At 39.4% G+C, this 20,046-nt stretch overlaps 1 protein-coding gene across 4 annotated transcripts; it reads right to left on the bottom strand.

Moving 5' to 3' along the window:
* Positions 1 to 140: 140 nt before the first annotated feature.
* ddx3xa (DEAD-box helicase 3 X-linked a) lies at positions 141 to 18,062 on the bottom strand. Of its 4 annotated transcripts, XM_046403282.1 has the most exons (20): positions 17,719 to 18,062; positions 16,664 to 16,715; positions 16,328 to 16,375; positions 15,486 to 15,545; positions 12,027 to 12,200; positions 11,506 to 11,641; positions 10,541 to 10,645; positions 10,354 to 10,453; positions 10,084 to 10,219; positions 9,785 to 9,882; positions 9,604 to 9,702; positions 9,319 to 9,479; positions 9,066 to 9,210; positions 8,832 to 8,976; positions 8,487 to 8,537; positions 5,152 to 5,333; positions 4,543 to 4,660; positions 3,856 to 4,009; positions 3,449 to 3,570; positions 141 to 3,171 (listed from the first exon to the last, which is right to left on the bottom strand). In XM_046403282.1, exons 1-20 carry the CDS (start codon positions 17,761 to 17,763, stop codon positions 3,086 to 3,088), a joined length of 2,217 nt encoding a protein of 738 aa, XP_046259238.1. In that variant the 5' UTR covers positions 17,764 to 18,062; the 3' UTR covers positions 141 to 3,085. The 4 variants fall into 4 exon arrangements, with proteins under 4 accessions (XP_046259238.1, XP_046259239.1, XP_046259240.1 ...); XM_046403283.1 differs by lacking the exon at positions 8,487 to 8,537; XM_046403284.1 differs by lacking the exon at positions 15,486 to 15,545.
* Positions 18,063 to 20,046: the final 1,984 nt, after the last annotated feature.

The following is a 20,046-nucleotide window of genomic DNA, read 5'->3' as shown; positions in this document are numbered from 1 at the left end:
TTAACTCTACCCGCCCCCATCATTGCATGCTGTAAAAGGCAGATTCCTTTTCGTTGGAAATTTGGGATACCAAGTATGCTTGGTTTGATTGTGGCCAGTTCATGATCACCAGGTTTGGGAAAATAAGACAATTGAAACAGTTGAATTTACAAATACAATTTTTATATTTTTCCAAAAGAAATGAAACCCATCCAATATATTTCAAATCGAATGTTGCAGCCCATCTGCCTTGTATCCACACAAAGCAACAGGCTACTTGCTACAGGTCTTATCTGCACAACTACAGTAAACAAGTCTTCATGAAACATGCTTGATTTTTCCAGATACTTTTGCATTCAAACATTTTATTTTGGTAAAATCATACATTTGCACAGCTGAGTATTTCCCATGCAGTGCAGTAGCCTATAAGGTAATACAAAAAGCAAAGTCTACATCTATAGAGCTCTAGGGTTCTCTGGAGAATGTGAAACAAGTCTTAAATTGCAACAACTTGTACAGAACCTTCTGTTCATCCAATGAAATTCCAACAGCGGCCTTGGAAAGGACGCTGCAGACTGGCTCCACATTCAAGGAGAATTCAAGGAGGTGTCATATGCAACAATGAGAATAAACCACATGTTTGTTTCTTTAAGGATTGCCATGTGCCAGACATTCACTGGAGAAAAATATCAGGTCAAATTAGAGTAAAGAATCAATAATGCACAGAACTGGAGAATCTGGACACTTCTGCACTGATATGCTTAGGAAATTTGTTTGCTCTTTTGGCAGCTATATTCCAAACCTTGGCATGGTTGTTCAATTTTATTTCAAATTTTGCTGACCAATTATAATTTAGTAGAAATGATTGGCCCTGAGGAGGCCCTGGAACAGCTGTGGATATTTACTGAGTCCAATGTATCTTAAACATTAAAAAGCTCACACTACCTGGAAATATATAAATTTCACGCATACAGGTGACATTAACATTCAAGTGCCAGTGTTTTTTGTACTGTCTTTTGGTCAAGTTTCTGAAACTTTCAAAGAATCACTTTGAGGCTTAGAAAAATAAATATTTGTCAAAAATGCTTAATAAATTACACAAAACTAGCAGCAAAAGTAGAATCTAGAAATCTGTGCAAATGGCTAAATTCCCCCAACTGCTAAATCCCCTGGTCCCAAATAAATCCTGGTTTAAATGTTGAGAACCCTTCCCCTTTGTAAACAAGCTGCGTTTTTTTTCTCCCCCTCAATCTCCTCACACACAATATTTGGAAGCTTAAGGACACATATCCAAGACATCTATATAAAACTCTAGATGTGCAATAAAATAACTTTTGTAAAACTTGATGGGCACAACGAACAAGGGCCTACACACCTAAATCAAGTAGCACCATTCAATCTCGAGTTCTCAACACTGTCAGTGCATCTGCTTTAGTTCAATTTCTTAAAAAAGGTTCAAGGCACAACACACCCGATGAGAAAATTGGGAGGTGAAACGCCCCATCTCTCCTCTCAATGGCTGCTCCTCTTTGAGAGGAAAAGCCTGTTCTGGCGTTATGAAGCCACAGATTTTTTTTATACATCTCTGACAAGATTTACTTCCAGAAGACTTGACAGTACTTTACCATTTCATAAGGAAGTGGACAGTCCTCCATCTTTGGCCATCTCCAGTTACATTATACAGCAATGGAAACCCAAAGACACTGACAACGGTGGTGCACTGAAAACCGTGCCCCACGCCTACTCCCGTTCTGCTAATCCCAGTGCTCGGAGTGCTGCTCTACTCTGCTCCGCTCTTGCTGTTTAATTGATAAACCTCAGTGATCATTCAAATGCCTCTCTCAAAGATGAACCGTGCCTCCAACGCAGCTTGAAAAGAGAAAACGTTTGTAATTAAGTTAAGCCTGCGACTCAGTCCATGTGTCCTTTCTCCTTGACCAAAAAACAAAACACTTGCAAGCGTAGAATACCATCTGGGGCTCATGGTTGCCGGTCGATTCGGTAAACACTAACACCACGCTATGCCCCCCGATGCTGTGGTCCTTTATCCAGCCATTCTGAACTTCACTTTCAAGATGGCAGGCATTTTTTGTTTTGATACATATTTGTAGAGAAACAATTCAAAAATCAAAAAACTGACTCAGTTTTTCAATTTTGTACACACCTGCACCAAAAATGTCTCAAGAAAAAAAATAAACAAAAAACACCGCCCACTTAACGTAGCTAGCACTTGGTAACATACTAGCTGCCGTAACACTGTCAAGTCAATGAGAAATGTGGAGTAACAAGTTCCAGCAGTAATTATTTTGTTTAAACCTCAGCAATTATTGGCATTGAGTTTAAAGACTTTGTGTTCCTTAAGATTACTATAGGAATGGCTATTTCAAAGACTATAATGTCCATAAAAAGGAGCCTGTCCAGGATAGAGTGAGCAAAAAACAAACAAAAAAACAAAACAAAAAACCTTTGACCCCAATGGCCCAGTTTGTATTAGACATAGTAATGGCTCCATTAGCTGTTTGACTATAGAAAAGACTTCATGATATTCCTGCAATAAATTTTAAGTTCAAATGGAATCAAGACTCAGTGACCCCAGTGTTTGCCAAGGTTTGATTAAGTCCAAGCTCATTTTACCTTTCAAATATTTTTCACCAAAGAAAACAGTAAAATCTAATTTAGAGCTCTTGGCCAGGTTAATCCGGTGAAATGAAAACGTATAGATTTCCTGTTTAAATTCCAAAGGCACAGTACATTAACATACAAATGATCCTCAGGTTAATCAAATGTTTCCCCCCCCCCACAAAAAAAAACAAAAATACTTTTTAACAATGAAAGTCCGAAGTTGCTATCAGACAATGCATGTCAGCATCCATGCTCACTCTGAGGTGTGCAAATCTCTGTGGCCTCTGGTGCATTGCACATGCTGGTAACTTTCCTTTGCGCCGTGCTGCACTTCCTTTTCGAGAGAAGCAAATGGCAGAGAACCAGGGTTGGTAATGTACTGTATGTCAGTGAAGCTACACAGGGAGGGCTGTTATGGTCTGGTTTAAGTTAACATGTGGTTTCAATTGGGTTGGGCTGGCATGGCAACCTATTCCTATGGTGATTAGTTGCCCCACCAATCCACACTGCCAGAGTGGCTGTAATTTCCTCCGTAGCCGTCATTGCTGTAGAAGTTGCCACCAAAACCACCTGTGGAAGACAAGTCAGAGTCAATTAGCTGAGCAGCAACAAAAATGAATTTAAAATCATAGACACTGACAGTTTCCCATTGAGATAAAAAGTACGTAGAGAGAAATTGTATGCAATAAGTAGTTCACAATTTGTAAGCTGTGACTTTTATGCAGTGCATATTCTGTGCTCATTAGCACAAACATGTCAACTGTTAAGCATAGTGCAGCAGGGTTGCACATGAAAGAGGAAAGTGAACCAACAAAAATAAAATGGAACAGAAAAATTGTTTGATTACCTCCACCAAAGCCACGGTTTCCTCCGTGGCCTCCAGTGTTGCGCCCTCCACGGCTGCTACTGAAGTTTCCAGAGCCACCAGACGTCTGACGGTAGTCTCTCGCTCCAAAACCACCAGAGAATCTGGACGAGAAAAGCTTCTTAGACACTGATACAGATTTGCGTATGGTACAACAAATCAAAGATCACTAATTAGGCTGTTTAAAATGAAAGGGACGCATCACCTGACAGATATTAGGTCTATTCACTTTTATTTTCATTTCCAAATATGCCAGCCCAGTGATTCCAGTGGGTATGGTTCCACTGAATGTCGGTTTGGGAGTACGTAGATCGTATCACTCCATTCCCAAATGTCTGACAGTTGTGTATGTTCTAAAAACGCATTTTGTTGCCATGTGTGACAATTACCTCTTAGAGCGTCCACGGTTGCTGCTCTTGTGCTGGTGTTCATAGGCCAGACTCTCAAGCCAGGACGGAACCTCCTGCTTGGCCTCCACCAAAATGTCCAGCAAATCTTTGGTTATGTTGCTGTTTTTGTCGTTGAAGAACGACGTGGCCAGACCTGCACAGAACAAGAGTAAGATTATACAGAGTAAACAAAATTTTAATGTGCGTAACAAGCATAAATTATAGCTGCAGCTGGTGATTCTGCATCAAGCCCTGAGCTCTGGTCAAATTTAGAGCTGTGAGCAAGAACAAGTAGGTTTCAAGCTCCCTGAAAGATGACCAAAAGATGGCTAAATTGGTGAAATTATATCATCTTGGTATTGAGGTACTTTTTTTGGTATTTATGACACTCCCTATGGGTCTGGCTCATAATTCTTTAGAAGGCCTAATCTCTAATTTAATAGTAAGTTTTTTAGCTGGCATTCAAATTCAAAAATCAGATGTCACTTTACTGTTCTGCAGTTTGTGCAAACTAATACATTTTTGGCCTTTATTACAATGCTACCAACTGGAAAGCACCTGGACATTATTTCCCATTTTTTGGATGAAGTTTCATGTTTCTAGCTCATATCAGCTCACAGCATAACACAAACGCAATGATAGGATTTTGCCCTTGAACCCTAAAAATTTGATTGGAGGGATTCATACCAAGGTTGCCCACACGTCCCGTACGGCCAATACGGTGAACATATTCCTCGATGTCACTGGGCAAATCAAAGTTAATAACGTGCTTCACATTGCTGATGTCAAGGCCTCTAGCAGCCACCTGGGGGGGAAAAGAAATTAAAGGTGAATCAAGAACCCCAGACAACCTACAGTCAGTGGCCAAACTGATTATAGAATTTAACAGGATTAGTAACTTCTAGGACCCAGCTGGCTTGGTTTCCAGCATTTTTTTCCCCAAATGCAAGGTGAACTCTAAAACAAAAAAACTAATGTTGACAGCAACATACTGTAATTTTATCTTAAAAGTTTAAATTCTAAATTAAAGACAGTAAATGTGAACATGAAAGTAAACAAAGTTTAAACTAGACTAAAACACTAAGAAAAACATTCAAAATTGGACAGAATTTAGCCCATGGACGACATCATTTATTATTATTACAACAATAGTGACAACAACAAAAACAAACACCACCTACTAGTATTTCTGGTGCCAACTACCAATGGCAGTAAAGTTTAAACTAATCACACACATCCCTAATCCTGATATTAAGGACAAAGTAGTAGGGTAGAGTAAGACTAAAGATTACTTACAGCTGTAGCCACCAAGATGGGGCAGCGTCCAGACCTGAACTGATGCAGTGCTTCCTCTCTGTCCCTCTGAGATCGATCACCATGGATGCTGGTGCAGGCATAACCTTCATGGTAAAGGAAGTCTTCCAAAGCATCTGCTCCTTTCTTGGTTTCCACAAACACCAGAGTCAGTGAGTCTTTGCCTGTGAAGCCAGAAATTAAGAGGACGGGACAAAGGGAGAAGAGCAAGATAAAGAGCAATAAAAGAAGAAAAAAAAAATAAATCAATGATAACTGGGAAACAGGCTATGAGTGGATTTTTCAAACTAAAAGAAGGGATCAGGAACTTAACTGTCATACTAAAAAGGTCAGCAAATGCAATAATATGAAGTAAAAAGAAAATCAAAAACCAAAATGAGAACTTAGAAATGGAGGCAGGGTTGCATTAAATAGCTTTACATTTACTGACAACCATTAATTGACAACCATGGCTTCAGTTTTTCTGCAGTTAGGGCTGAAGATGATAACTGAAGAACTTAATTATGTTTTAAAACATTGATGTCCCAATCAAGTTTATGTCATCTGATTTGAAGCCTTTGACACTGGGTACAGGCCAATGCTGATACTTGCATTTACTTAATGTATCTGACATACGGAAAGAACCACTAAATCCAGCACAGTATATTTTTCAAGCACTACCTGATGCAAATACTGGTGGTTCTGGTTCAAAACTCATGTGCGGATAGCATCCATTTTAATTAGGGCTGTCAAGCAATTAAAAAAAATTTAAATCAAAATTAACTGGATACATCAGTTTTTGCTGTCAGTCAAGTATTTGTGCTGTTAAGTATTTCAATTTGAATCAATTTTGGCAGATGGGGGAAATCAGTTGAGTATCTGACAGACTTTAAAGTTCAATGTCTTTTTCACAATCAGAACATTTTTCCCCCACTGTCCATATTCACACTCCCTTTCATGTCAACACTGTTTGTGCCAAAATTGCAATCCATTTTGCAAGGGGGTTACTTTGTCAGAGACAGGTAGACTTGTTCAGTTTGTATCCGAACGCCTGGTCCAGTGTGACTTGACAAGGCTGTATGCTAGCTCGACCAACAGGAGCTGTGATAGTGTAGGCCTGTGGGTTTGCTGCAAAATGCTTGCATCAAAAGGTGATATTTCAGGCTTGAACTACTGGTATGAAAATTCTCTGTCTGTGTGTTTTTAAAATGTAAATGTTCCATTCCTGGGATCAAGCAGCATGTTTGCGTCTGCCTCCATCATGTTACAAAGCCGCTGTGGCTGGAATGGGTAAGAAGCACCGGAACATGATTAATCAGCGTTAATTTTTAACGTTTTTTTCCTGCTTTGTTTCACTTACATTGACTAATTTGTGGCAGCCCGTCACAATATCAACACTGACCACCACATACTAAGTTTCTTTTATTACACTAGGCTATTTAAAACACAGCATATTTATTCTTTCACAGCTGCATTTCCTTGCCATGCATGCTCTCTCTCACATGTGTGCGAGAGAGAGCATGCACACATGCACGCGCACACACACACACAAACTGCCAAATCATTAGCCTGTGAATAGTTTCTCTTCATGCTCCCGTATCTGTCTGGAAGCGAGATATTTGGTGTGGAGATGATGGCTGGCGAGATCTTATTCACAAATGGTTGATATCCTATGACAACACATACACAATCGCACATATCTAAAATGAAAGTTACCCCAGACAGGTTATTCTATATTATGAAGACAATACTGTTAGTGTTATTATCAGACTGCTAAGTAGTAGGCTAAGTCAAGTAGGCTAAGCAAATGAACAACTGAAAACGCAGCTAGCATCCTGATAATTAGCCTACGTTTACTTTAAAATGCAGCTGCGTTGTCCTATGCCCCCCGGCAGCTGCTGTCACCACAGAGTGGTCTTGAGTTTGTGGGAAACACTGTTCTGTAATTGACTTATCAAAATGAATGCCTTATTTTGACAGCCCTAATTAAAATATATCCAAGACTGGCCCTCATACTGATCTGGACCTCAGGACAGGACTCTACTAGATATTAGGTTCCACTCCACATATTTGGCATTAATGGCTACCAGAATAAAAGCTTGAGATAGAAAGAATGGTTCAGGGAGGGGGAGTAGTAATGGCGTAGGACAGGCCATTCCAAATTTGCAGTCAACCCTCTGACTGTCTTGCCAATGCACTCTTGCACAAGCCAGGAAAATATATACACATCCGTCGAAGCGCCATCCTCTCCTGACTCTCCATTTCCATGGAGACACAGTAATCTGACTCATAAAAACTCTATCAACCAGTCAACATCATTATGTTGATCAAGCTGACCTTACTGCTGTTAACACTATGCTTAAAACAACTTCTTTTACAGCGGGGAGAGACTGACTCGACTTCTGCAATTTCAGTCAGTCTATATGGTGCAAGGACATTACTGATGGTCCTACAAGCTCACTGAAAATGAAAGAAAAAAAACAAAACTGAGGCAGCATGTCAGCTTGCGAGCAAAGGGACAGGATGAGCTGTGGGATGTGATGCTTCTGGCTTGTGTATGGCACTTAATTGGTCTCAAAACCCATCCACATAGTAAACCAAGAGTGCGCATGTGGTATACACATGTACCAGTGCACAGAATGGTCATCTGTGAATGGAAAGGCATCCTGTCATATCACCATTTCTCTCACCTGTGCACAAATGTAGTCCTGCAAACACAGCGCTGAGTATGAGCCTCTCTCTCTCTCACTTCAAGTTGATTTCTAAGAGCAGTGGCTAATATCACTACTTCAACTGGTTACCCACAGCCTCAAACTTTTGCAAGCTATACTGGCTTTTCTAACAAACAGGCTATTTCTCAGGCTATGAAATAGGCATATACAGTAATTAAAATCAGTACATTCAAACAATAATAAAACGGGGATCTCTGAAAGATGCCAACTTAGTTTAAGACTTGTTCTGACATAATGGCCCCAAGAAAATGGTTTCTCTTTTCAGGCAACTGCCTATCTTCAGAATAAAGTAATACAGTTACATAGCCACTCAAAAGGTCATGGTACTGTATTCCATCACCGGCTCCAGAAACAGAAGTCAACTTGACTGCAAGTGTGCAGCAGCACCTAGTGTGCAGGGAGCGTTGGACTTTCACCCAGTGCTTGTTGAACTGCATCTGCACACGAAGCAGCAGCAATGTTCCCTTCATGAGGGCTTTTCCGTTCACAGGTATTGTTCTATGTACTGGTATCATGTAGATGGCCCATATTTCAGGCTCAAGTTTTGAAACGAATTAAACAGCATACTGGTGGGTCGGAGTGAAGTTATAGTATGTATATACTTACCTGGTTTCTCTGGGGCCTCTGTCACATTTTCCTGAACCTCACTGGGAATAACTAAGATAAAACCAAACCAGCCAGTAAATGTGAGGCTGCTCCGTACATAAAAATAACAGCTTTACATTATCATGAGAAGCAAACCCACCTAAAGACTGCAAGTGATTTCAGTTCTTGCTCACCACTGAATGAGATTTTATTTTGATAATTTTTCTTTCAATGTACGGTCTTCCTATAATGATCACTCGTTGGCACAGTTGAAGCAAAGTCAATATTAGCTTGATATGGGACAGACTGACAAACGCAGGACGATGGGAAAAGAAAACAAAATCCCGTTCTGTATGCATTTCTCACCTGTGGCATTGAGCAGGTCAAGAAGGAAGGACCTCTTGTCAGTTTCCTCTACCCAGACCACTTTCTGCGTGATGTTTTCTGAAGTGGAACCAACACGCCCAACTGCCAGGAAAATATAGTCTTCTAGGAAGTCACGAGCAAGGATCTATACACAGTAAAATCAAGTAAATAAATATGCTGATATTTATCAGATTTAGCAAGATTCTGTATAATTGTTGATGTCTTGTCTTGTACCTGGATCTCTTTGGGAAAGGTGGCACTGAACATCATGGTCTGGCGAATGCCTTTAGGTGGCATTGTATCTTGCTCCACAATACGTCTGATCTGTGGCTCAAAACCCATGTCTAACATGCGGTCAGCTTCATCCAGGACTAAATAGCTGTAAAGAAACATTTTATTTTTGATTACAAAACACAAATATTTGAGTCAGTTGCTTTTAAGTAAACTAGTAAATAAATTTGATCAGGGATCCCAGTGCTATACAGACTTGCAATAGTCCAGCCCGATCTTGCCCCTCTCCATCATATCAACCAGACGCCCAGGCGTCGCCACCAGCAGGTGACAGCCTCTCTCCAAGTCTCTGATCTGCTGGCCAATATCAGCTCCACCATACACCACACAAGGACGCACACGTGAGCGATAAGCAAACTACAATGTAGAAGAAAAGTGAATAAATCAGCTTCAAGATGCATAATGAAACAACAGAAAACAAATTATTTATTTATATATAAATATATATATACACAAATTATTTTGTGCATTTGAAGCTCACCTTTCTTGCTTCATCATAAATCTGCAAAGCCAACTCTCTGGTGGGAGCAAGGACAAGGGAGATTGGATATTGCTTTCGACGACCATATCTCCCATTCTCCTGAAGAAATAATTTGTATTAGAACAAATCATATGGAAATACTGGATATGTTCAATTATCGTGTATTTTCTATCCCCTGTACCTGCCCACTGCTCTTGACTGCCTGTAGAGCATCTCCAGGTCCATCGGTGTAGATCTGACTCAGCACTGGGAGCAAGAAAGCGGCAGTCTTACCAGAGCCTGAAACACAGTAGGGATTACATAGGTTATTATATTATATATACACACACATATCTCTGATATAGATTATAGAGAGAAAGATATATATATATATATATCTCTATATATATATATATCTATATACACACACACACACAACAACTTTGTACACTGCCTTAAACTAGTATATGAAACCAAAGTGGATGCATCGAGAATACTCACCAGTCTGAGCACAAGCCATGAGATCTCTCTTGGACTTGATGATAGGGATAGCATGCTTCTGTACTGGTGTGGGACGAGTGTAACGACTCAAGGTGATATTCCCCATGATAATCTCCCCCATGTCCACATCATGGAACTACAGAATAATTGCACATCATATCAGTATATGACACAAATCATTCTAACAAAAGCTTATTTCCATTTTAATTTAATCCAAATTGGCATTATACCATTAAGAATGGTGCACAGTCAGCTGAGCTCTTGACTTACACTTTCAATGTGAGGTGGGCAGTTGGTTCCAGTCGCCTCCACGGGAATATCGTCATATTTCTCAAAATTTATCCCAGTGTTACTTCCAGAGAACAGCTCACTAAAAAATAAGGTTGGCAAAAGTTGAGTTCAAATATAGACAAAAGTTGACTATTGTAATTTGATTTGTGAGCAGAATCTGTCTTACTGTTCCAGGCGCTCATTGGGAGCAGTGGGCTTGGACCAATCGTCATCTCTGGAATCTTCCACCCAGCGGGTGTTTCCTCCACCAGCAAAGCCCCCGCGCTCATACCTGTATGTATGCACACAGAGCATTAAATTTGAGATCTTAAAAAGCCCTTTGATTTTATGTCTATTTTACAGAATACAAATTCTGCATTGAAGGAATTGTTCAGTCAGCTCAAAATTATACAGAGAGAGAGGGAGAGACTGGTCGACCAATCAGGGACTGGAAACAGCCAGTTTTCTGTATTCACGACCCAGACCAGAAACCAGCTGGTCAGCCTCCCGTATCTCCAATTCCAAGTCAGTCCCAGTAAGTTCTTCACCATGAGTGAAGAGGACACAAGCAAAGGAAAAGTGGCTAAAGCAAGCCAGAAACAAGCCAACAGGCTCTCCCATCTTTCCTTGGTATAAGCACTGAAAAGAAAAAATTCTGAGGAATTCGTGACCTTGTTTGATCAACCATTCTCCAAAGTTAAGAATAGAGTGTTACCAGAGCAGCTTGGCTCCTTTAAGAAGTAGAACAGCATGTATGTGAGTGCTGAAGCGAGAATGACAGTGAGTAGCAAGCAGTGGCACGTGCACAGAATTCGCCATAAGTTTGAGTTGACTGTAAATGTCCAGCAGAGCTCCTGTGTGCCGTTTCACTACTGTTTGTAAAGTGAAAGGGGTTAGCCCCAAAGCAGAAGTTCGTTTCGACCCAGCAGGAAAGTAACCCCAGCTTCCTGACCACAGCCCGGAAACTAAGCAAAGAAAAGGTTAACAAGAGGCTTCAGAAATTGGAATCAGTAAAGAAAACTGCAATCTAATAGTGAATGATAATTTAAGATATTATAAGAATCACAGGTTCATTTAAAAAAAAATAATAATAATAAAAAAAAATCAAAAGTGCAATATATTATGAAATTACTACTGAACAATTTTACATACCTTCCCCTTGATCCTGCCCCACGATCATTGAAGAAGGCAGTCTTGGACCTATCTGAACGTCCTCCAAAGCTACTGTAGGCAGCATCCCTTGCAGGGCCTCCCCAGTTGCCATCTTTGTTGTCATAACTGCCAAATGCTGTCATGAACAGACAAGTAGTTGGGAGATTTTTTTTTTTTTTTTTTTGCAAAGCAGCCCACCACAAAATAAATAAATAAAATAATAATAGTGAGATACCACTTTCTTACCAAAGCCAAAATATTTTGTTTAATATCAAGACATGTTATCTAAAACTTAATGTTTTATTTATTTTACATTTTCTTTTTTTAATAGAATTTTATTTTACTTTAAAAATTAAAGCAATTTCATACAATGTGTAATTACTTCAAATCCACTGTGCATATACTGTATGCAACATTCTGATATCAGAACTGTATAAACAAGGGTGGGAGATGGCCACGTTCCCATCTAAAACAACATCTACAGCTATAGTTAGATGAGTGACACAACAGGATGTCCCCACCTGCATTTTGGATTGGTTGATTAAACGAGCTTCCACCCCTGTTTCCGCGATAGGAGCTGCGCCCCCCTCTATCATTGCGAGGGGGTCCTCGACCGCCGAAGCCCCCATTTGCACGGTTGTCATGGTAGCCATTCACAAATCCATTGCTGCGTCCACTGTCCCATCCAGGTGAATCTTCATGGAAGACAAAGCACAGAAAGACAATTGTGAGGCGTGTAATTGTGCATCTCTTATTTAATTATATCTGTACTCAGTCCTTAGTAGCAAAGTAGCAAAGAGTCCCTCTTCAAGTTCTGACCTATTTTCAGCATGGTTTATTAATAGGTGGGAAGCAAGCAGTCCATAGTAGACTAGAGTGCGGACTAAAATCTTGCATAATTATAAAGAAAAAAAGCTCCAACATGTGTTGCACAGTAAGTTAATATTTCCAATCTAAAGGTGTAGGCAAAAATTGCAAAGCAAGGCCTAAACATCTTCAAGAGGATGGTTGCAGGCCAGAGTTTTCATTATCTGTCAATTAAATTTTTTTCCACCAGAATAATCCTTGGCTTTGACAAGTTTTATACTCTTTGGTCATATTGTCTGGTGTACACAACTGCCTTGTGTTGGTGTGTCAATAAGTGGCAAAGCAGGATTCCAAGTAAGTTATTAATAAGTTGCAGAATAGATTAACAAACAGTGCAGCAGAGATGATGGCAGTCCTGTCTTGTTTTACAGCTGACATACAGTAGAGTATTCTGGCTCCTTGAGGCAAATAAACAGATTACTATGTAGTCAAACTCATCTCACTGTGAGGAGAAAATCTGTGAAAATAAGTACAATTTGAATTGTGTTAAAGTATAAATTCAGTTGCTGAGTGTCATTTATAGGTAGACAAATTCTGACTGGTGGGCTGGTGATGAATGACATCAGCAGTCTCTGAATTGACTGAATTGAAGATTTTGACCTATTTATCTGGAATGTTTAATTTTTCGCAACATGTGGACCAGGACCTTTTTTTTTTTTTAATAACAGAAACTCTGATGCAGAGAAAGAAAAGGTTTGATGTAAAAGAAATATAATTCACTACTTGCACAAATAAACACCTAGACACTATATTTGTTATTTGGGTAGAATTTCCATACAAAAAAAAAAAAGACCTGAGACCCTGTCTCTGCCTGGATGGGACATTCACCAGTGCTTCGGACACTGGCTGTGTCATTGTTCCTGTCAGTTGCCACACACAAGCTGGTGGGGGAATAAATTACAGTTAACGCCACCATACCAAGTGGCTGAGGCTATGCCATAACAGCATAAAGGAAGTAGACCAGCTACGCAGATAAAGTCTCAGACTAATCTCAATTTCAGTGGGAAATAGTTCAGTCAAAGTGTCCAGTTCAAGATCTGTGATGAGAATCTGTACTTATACCTGTGGGCAACTGGTAAATGCATTCATCAGTTTTTAAATCTGTCATACCGATGTAGTTAAAAACAGACTATCACGAAAAAATAAACTAATAACAGCTTTGGTGACAGGAATTCTTCTCGGTTTGGTGAGTTGGGACCTCTCTGACAAAGCTTCTTTGCAACCAAAAAAGCTACAAATGTAATTACATAAATTTCAAATGCGGAACTCATACATTTTCCACTCTTAAGTCCAAATTTACTATAGATTTGACTGTTCCTTTTATGAGTGCAGTGCAGTAAATTGGGCAAATATCAATGAACTACAAAGTGCATTACAGTTTGTGGTAGATTTTAGCCACCTGGACTGGTAGACAAAAATGATTCATGTACACTATGCAAACACTAGAAAAAAGAAAAAGTCAGTTCACATCAAACCAAACCACAAATATAAACAGTAAGACCTAAAAGTACTTAAACACTAACTCAATGTGACACACCTAACTAAAAGCTTGGTATTGAGCTTATCACATAAAAGCTGAAGCAGTATAACTACTCCTGTCCAAGTAATGTTGAACTGACATCACTAACAACCGTCCAAATGTTACTCAAGTTGTGGTGAATCAACTAGTAAAGACTACACGGACAGCGGATTGCCTGATGGGAGAACAACTCTGGTGGTAATTATCAGCCACCCATGTCAAAAAACTGTTCTATTCACGGTTTAAATCACAAACGCCAAAGAAACTGCCAAGGAGAACACCTGATAAGCCCTCTTTTCAAATAACCTTGCAGAAAAAAATATTCCTTTCCAGACATTTTCAGATGCTAACGGTCAAACATGTGCCAAGGAGGGATGAGTGTATGTGGGTTTCAGGTCCAAAAAGTGCACCATTAGATTTCTAACTTCAAAGTAACTGATCGTTGATAACCATTTGGGACACTCAGTTGTTAGAACAAAAGTATGCATGCACTCTAGTTCTCAGCATGTTATTCAAAGTACTTTTAAACAGTAGGCGTAGGTAGACATGGAAAGCTACAAGGTATGAAATAACTCAAATGAAGAACAGACTAGTGATTAATGAGTGGGATCAAATCATGTCAGTACAGCACTGTACAGCTCAATGTCTGCAAAATAAAATGCCTACTTTCCTAATTTCACAACTGTGACTAGTAGGACAATGCAAAAAAATATGTCTTACATTCTTAATTCTTTCACAGAAGAAATCGTACTGTTATCAGTAAGACAATCACTAGTGATGCAGTGCAGAGTCTTTAATGCACCATCACTTCATTTGCAAGCTTTGGTAAATGCTGTGTTAGGCCCACACTTCTGCCACCCCCTGCAAAGTGACTGCAAAGCAGACACACGTTGGTTAATGGTATGCCCCAGTGCTCAGCTACATAACGCTATGGAACTCTGCCAGCAAGTAGATGAGATGAAATGGCATGGCATGGCATGCAGGTGGCGGTCAAGGTATACCACATCTGTTTCGCCAACCCCCACTGTAGGGATGGTAAAAGGCAAGCTCTTGAGAGGCCAGTCTTGGGTAACCTGAGCAAAGGTAGGGAAGCAGGCTATAAAAAGACTCACCCGTAATTACTGGTTCATGCTGTGCGAGCGTTGGGCTTGATTAACTCTAATAGTAAGCAATGTTACTGCCATCTGATCCTGAATTATAGCTATTTGTGCGTCTCCAAAGACACTCTGCTGCCATCTTTGTGGGCACTGTTCAGAAGAAATTTGGGGGGACACCGCTGGAAATATGGGCTTGAATTAACAGTGAAAAAATTTATTTCAACATACCTGCAATATGTTTCAATTGTTTAAAAAATGCGTCAGTTTTATGCTTACATCCAATTGCCCTTTACCCGCAACACTTCTCATTCCGACTGCAAGCATCCCAGTAGAGAGAAGTATATCAATTGATTAATGATGAGCCCACTATTAACATTAGCTGTTAAGTGTACACCTCTAACATAACCCTTCCTGCACCGTTTTTGCTGACTTATGGCTAATTCATGCATCTGAAAAATGCAGGTTGCCCTCAGCGAAAGCAGACAGAAGGGACTTACAGAGATTTACTGGTGCCACTGAATAACCGCACTGTCTACCAGCGGAATAAGCATTTCCTGCTGTGGAATAAGAAAACAGCAAAACGAGAAAAACGTCAAGTGTGCAATGACACAGTACCATGGTTCCAAGATGTCTTTTTAAATGTAAACTATCTGAGTATGCCAAGCATAACATGTGTCTTGATTTAAAGCCTTTAAGAGGCTAACAAGTATAGTAAAAACAAACCTCCACCGGGTTACAAAAACATTCTATAGGTAAAAATGTACAATACAACCACTCCCCCTACTTTCCCTCCACTTCTCCCTTATTCAGAGCATTCATCAACTAGAACTCATCTTGTTCAAATGTGGAAAAAAAAAGAATTAACTTGATTATGATTAACTATGGTTTCCCCATGTTCATGTCATTAAAACAGTTACCAAATAGTTGCTAAAAATCTTATTTGAATCAGAACGTTTTACATTATGCCCCTTTATCGTACTAAAGAAAATTCCAAGCCACAGCCATTTTACAGTACCACTTGCCCTACTACGTCTGGCAACATAGGCTATTGTGCACAGATACAAAATCCACTTGAGGTGGCTTTCTCTCCTCACTGTGCACACAAGTAAACATGATACGAAAACACTCCTTCTGAATCAGCAAAAATGCTGCAGAACCACAATTTATGTCTTGTATGGTAAAAATAAATACGTTAAGGAACAAATAATGCCGCATTTTTTCCCTCTCAGCTGTGCTTGCTTTTACCATGCTCTGATGGACTGTTAACACTGAGAACACCAAAATTCAAAGTTGTGCTGATTGACTGTGAGTCAGTGGGCCAGTGTTAGATTAAACTCACCATTTTTAGAGGCATCTTTGTTTCTCAAGTGTGGTGGAATGTAACGTCCTGAGTGGAAAAAAAACAACACCACTTAAACACATTCATTTAGTAAGATTCATATTATTTACAAATAGAAAGACAAGCATACAAGAACCCTCACTATAATAATTTCAAACAACAGCCCCCCCCAAGATAGACACACTAATTTATTGTCTACCTTGCTTGTTTTGTAAAAATACACTTTACATTTGTTGCAAAACAATGGTTTACATTAGTTACTTGAATGCAATCAATACAGAACCATAAAAACAATTACACAAGGTTTAAAAAAAACAAATCAGTTTTGTTACTCACTGCCAGTTCCTCCACCTTGCCCGTCAGCAGAGTTCAAGTCTAGGGCAGCAAGCTACAAAAAAGAAACATTTTTTAAACAGGTATTCGGTTCAGAATCAGGTGAGCACCGACCAAGAGTGTGAAACTACCAATTAAAGATAATTACGGTAAAAACATTACAATGAATATCACTGAAATGAAACGACGATTGAATTAAAAATCTTAAAGAGTCCCAGGTGATTTTGGACCAGACAAACTACTGTTCAAAATATTACCAAAGTAACCTTTTCTTTTTTACCTCATGTTATTTCAATGACAATACAATGACTGTGACTGAAGTAACATGGCAATCCATTTAAACTTTTTAATAGTTCAAATTAATTTTGCACTACACGAACCATCGTTTAAATATTACCAAAGTAACTGTTTGCTTGTTAAATCTGACTTGATTCATAGAACTACTGAGAAGGCATAGCACAGGTATCTAGTCTCTGATCAAGACAAATGGTGACAATTGAGACCACGTAAGAAACACAAAGTAATAATGCTCGCAATTAAATAGCATATTTAAAATGTACATTAGCCGAACGACTATTCAACCCGAGAGCATTACATTTCCAAACCACTAATGGTGGCCAACACCGTCGCCAGCATTTTTTTTTTCCTGCGCCACGTTTCAGGTTGAGAAGGCCCAACATTAGCCGGGCTAACATAGTACAATATCGGTCGGACATGTATATATATTTTAGCTAACCTTAGAAATTTCCACTAACTGAAGTCAAATCTAATGATAGGTGATTTACTAATTCTGAGTTTTTTAAGACTATTGTTCATTTATAAGGGGAACACCGTACTAACTTAATTAGCTGGCACAACGCAGTGACCAGCTCCGCCATCACAATCTTCTCTACAGCGACATCATCACCTCCATTTTACCAGCCGCAGCGTCAGCTTATCTGACGGCTAACGACTTAGCTAATAAAGCTCCCGTTCTCGGCCGAAACTACATGTGCGTAATGGAAAATTACAAAATTTCTATGACAAAAGCAAAGAAGTGACCAGTTTAAAGTACTTACCTGCTGATCTAGACCGTGTGGATTATCAACGACCACATGACTCATAACTAAAGAGAGTAGTGAGGACTATTTTTTAAGAGAAAGTATTGTCTTTGTTAGCACGGCTGGCTATGCTGTAAGGTTAACTTAGCTTTCCTTCAATGTACAAATTGCGGTCTTCAGCCAGCAGTTACCTATAAAGTTAGTGAGACCACAACGTTTATTTTAAATAAATAAAGCGACGATGGTCGATATAAATACAAATTCCGTTCAAGTTTCCAAATGAAATAATAGCTATGTAGCTACTGAACAGAAACCCCCTCCCGGCAAGCTTGATCGTGGTGGAATGAGACATGGAGTGCTAAGGTAGCGCGAGATAACTCTTCTGAAACACCGGACCAGCGGTCTGTTGAACAAATATCGCGATGTTTCTTTTCCTCTCGGATTGGTACGATCACCACTTGAAAAAAATGACTGCAAAGGCAAGAAAGGTTTTTTTTTATGGCTGGCGTCCCTCTGTGATGCAATTAAACAAGTGATTATAAAAAATGCTTTAAAGTGTCTCTATTTGAGCTTAAACCCCTGGAACATATATGCGATGTTCTTACACAAGGAAGGGGTGTTTTGGCATACATAAGCGGAACATTACCCGAGGCCTATATCAAGACGCCTATCAGATAACCTAACCCGATAAACCTTTTCAGGAACTTGGAGGAGCAATTGAGGAGAGATACCTCGTCCTGGACAAACGGTGCTATATACACAGCGTAGACTTAAATAACAGTTCTAGGATTATGTCTAACAATGACATAAATTAAACAAATTAAGTGGAAACATATTAAGAATATGGAATCGAAAAGACAACAACTTCCATTTGAGAGACATGACCTGGAAAGAGAATGTGAAAGGACTTCAAATAAACACATATATTAAAACATCGACTGTTTCACCAAGTACAAAGGTGGACATAAGACATCTGGCATGGCTGAGTGTCCCCTAGTCATATGGTTGCATGTGGCCTTTGTTAGCTCAGGATGGTCAACCAAAGCTTATCCCTGTCTTTTTCACTCACAGCCCCCCTCTCTTTCTGTTCTCTGCCAGTTGTGCGTGCATATCCCCTGCATATGTTGTACCAGTAGAGAGAGGGCTTAAGAGGCTATGTTAAGGGGAAAAGGTACACCAGTAGTAACTGACCATGAGGAAGCAGGTCAACTTATGAGATGTTTCTGAAATGACAGACAATAAGTGAGGCTCCATCCTAGGAAACACCCGCTTGCTCTATCTCCAGGGTTTGAAAAGTCTGACACGGTGCACGTCCCCGCAGCTGGAAAAATACCACCACGTTAGCCTTTCTCGTTAAATTGCTTTGTTCAGTTCCTGGATGCTTGCGTGATCATGATTATGTCATTTGACCCAACAGACACTCAACAGATCTTAGAACTTAAAATAGCTTAATATTGCTGCTTTATGTAACTTCAGAGTACACTAAATACAGAAAAACACTAAATTAAAATAATATAAAATATAAAAAAAAATAGCTAAATAACTTTGAAAACCTCTGCTCTATCTTCAAGATGCCACTTCTCAGGTAAATTTAATTGTGTCCTCTGATTACATGGCTGAGATAATGTCAAAATATTTACAAGACAGAAAGAGCATTCACTCTGTAATGTAAATCACTCTGAAGTTTTTGACTTTTCATTAGATCCGTCTGAGCCGCTTTGCCAGGTTAGACAGTCACATCCATGTTTATGTTTGCACCTATCTGTCCGGTGAGTCAGAAGAGTGTTTCTTTCATATAGTCAGAACAAACACCAAGGTGCCCCTGCCTACTCAAAAAATGTTGCTTAACTTGTTACAATGGGTGTGAGATGGGTAACAATTATGTAAGCCTCTAACATTTATTATCCATTGCATTTAAATAAGTATATGTTTATCAGGCTTTGCTTTTAGAAATACTTGAACTTGAATATCTTTGTAATCACGTTTTAAATATTACCAATGTATTAATATTACTAAAGTATTAATGGACTTTTTGTGTGGTGGGCTTGTGGCCCCATCTGCTGGACAAAAATATATCTTGCACTTGCTTGCCATTCTATGCTCCAACTGAGTAAAAGAACATAAAATGAGATAAGATAAACCTTTAGCAGTCTCCCATGGAGGGGGAATTTGCAATTGTCACAACACCACAGGGACAGAAAATAAAGATATAGATACATAAAAATAACAGATATAGAAATATAAAGGTACGGATAAATAAAAATACAAGAGTAAGTGAAATTATTACAGGTCTATTTACATGAAATTGCACATAGGAGATTATTTCACGATGATTTATTGTTGTTC

This window comes from Scatophagus argus, chromosome 11, assembly GCF_020382885.2.
Source record: "Scatophagus argus isolate fScaArg1 chromosome 11, fScaArg1.pri, whole genome shotgun sequence".
Lineage (NCBI taxonomy): Eukaryota > Metazoa > Chordata > Actinopteri > Scatophagidae > Scatophagus > Scatophagus argus.
The sequence above is the reverse complement of the archived record's forward strand: the minus strand, read 5'-3'. Positions and strand labels throughout refer to the sequence as shown.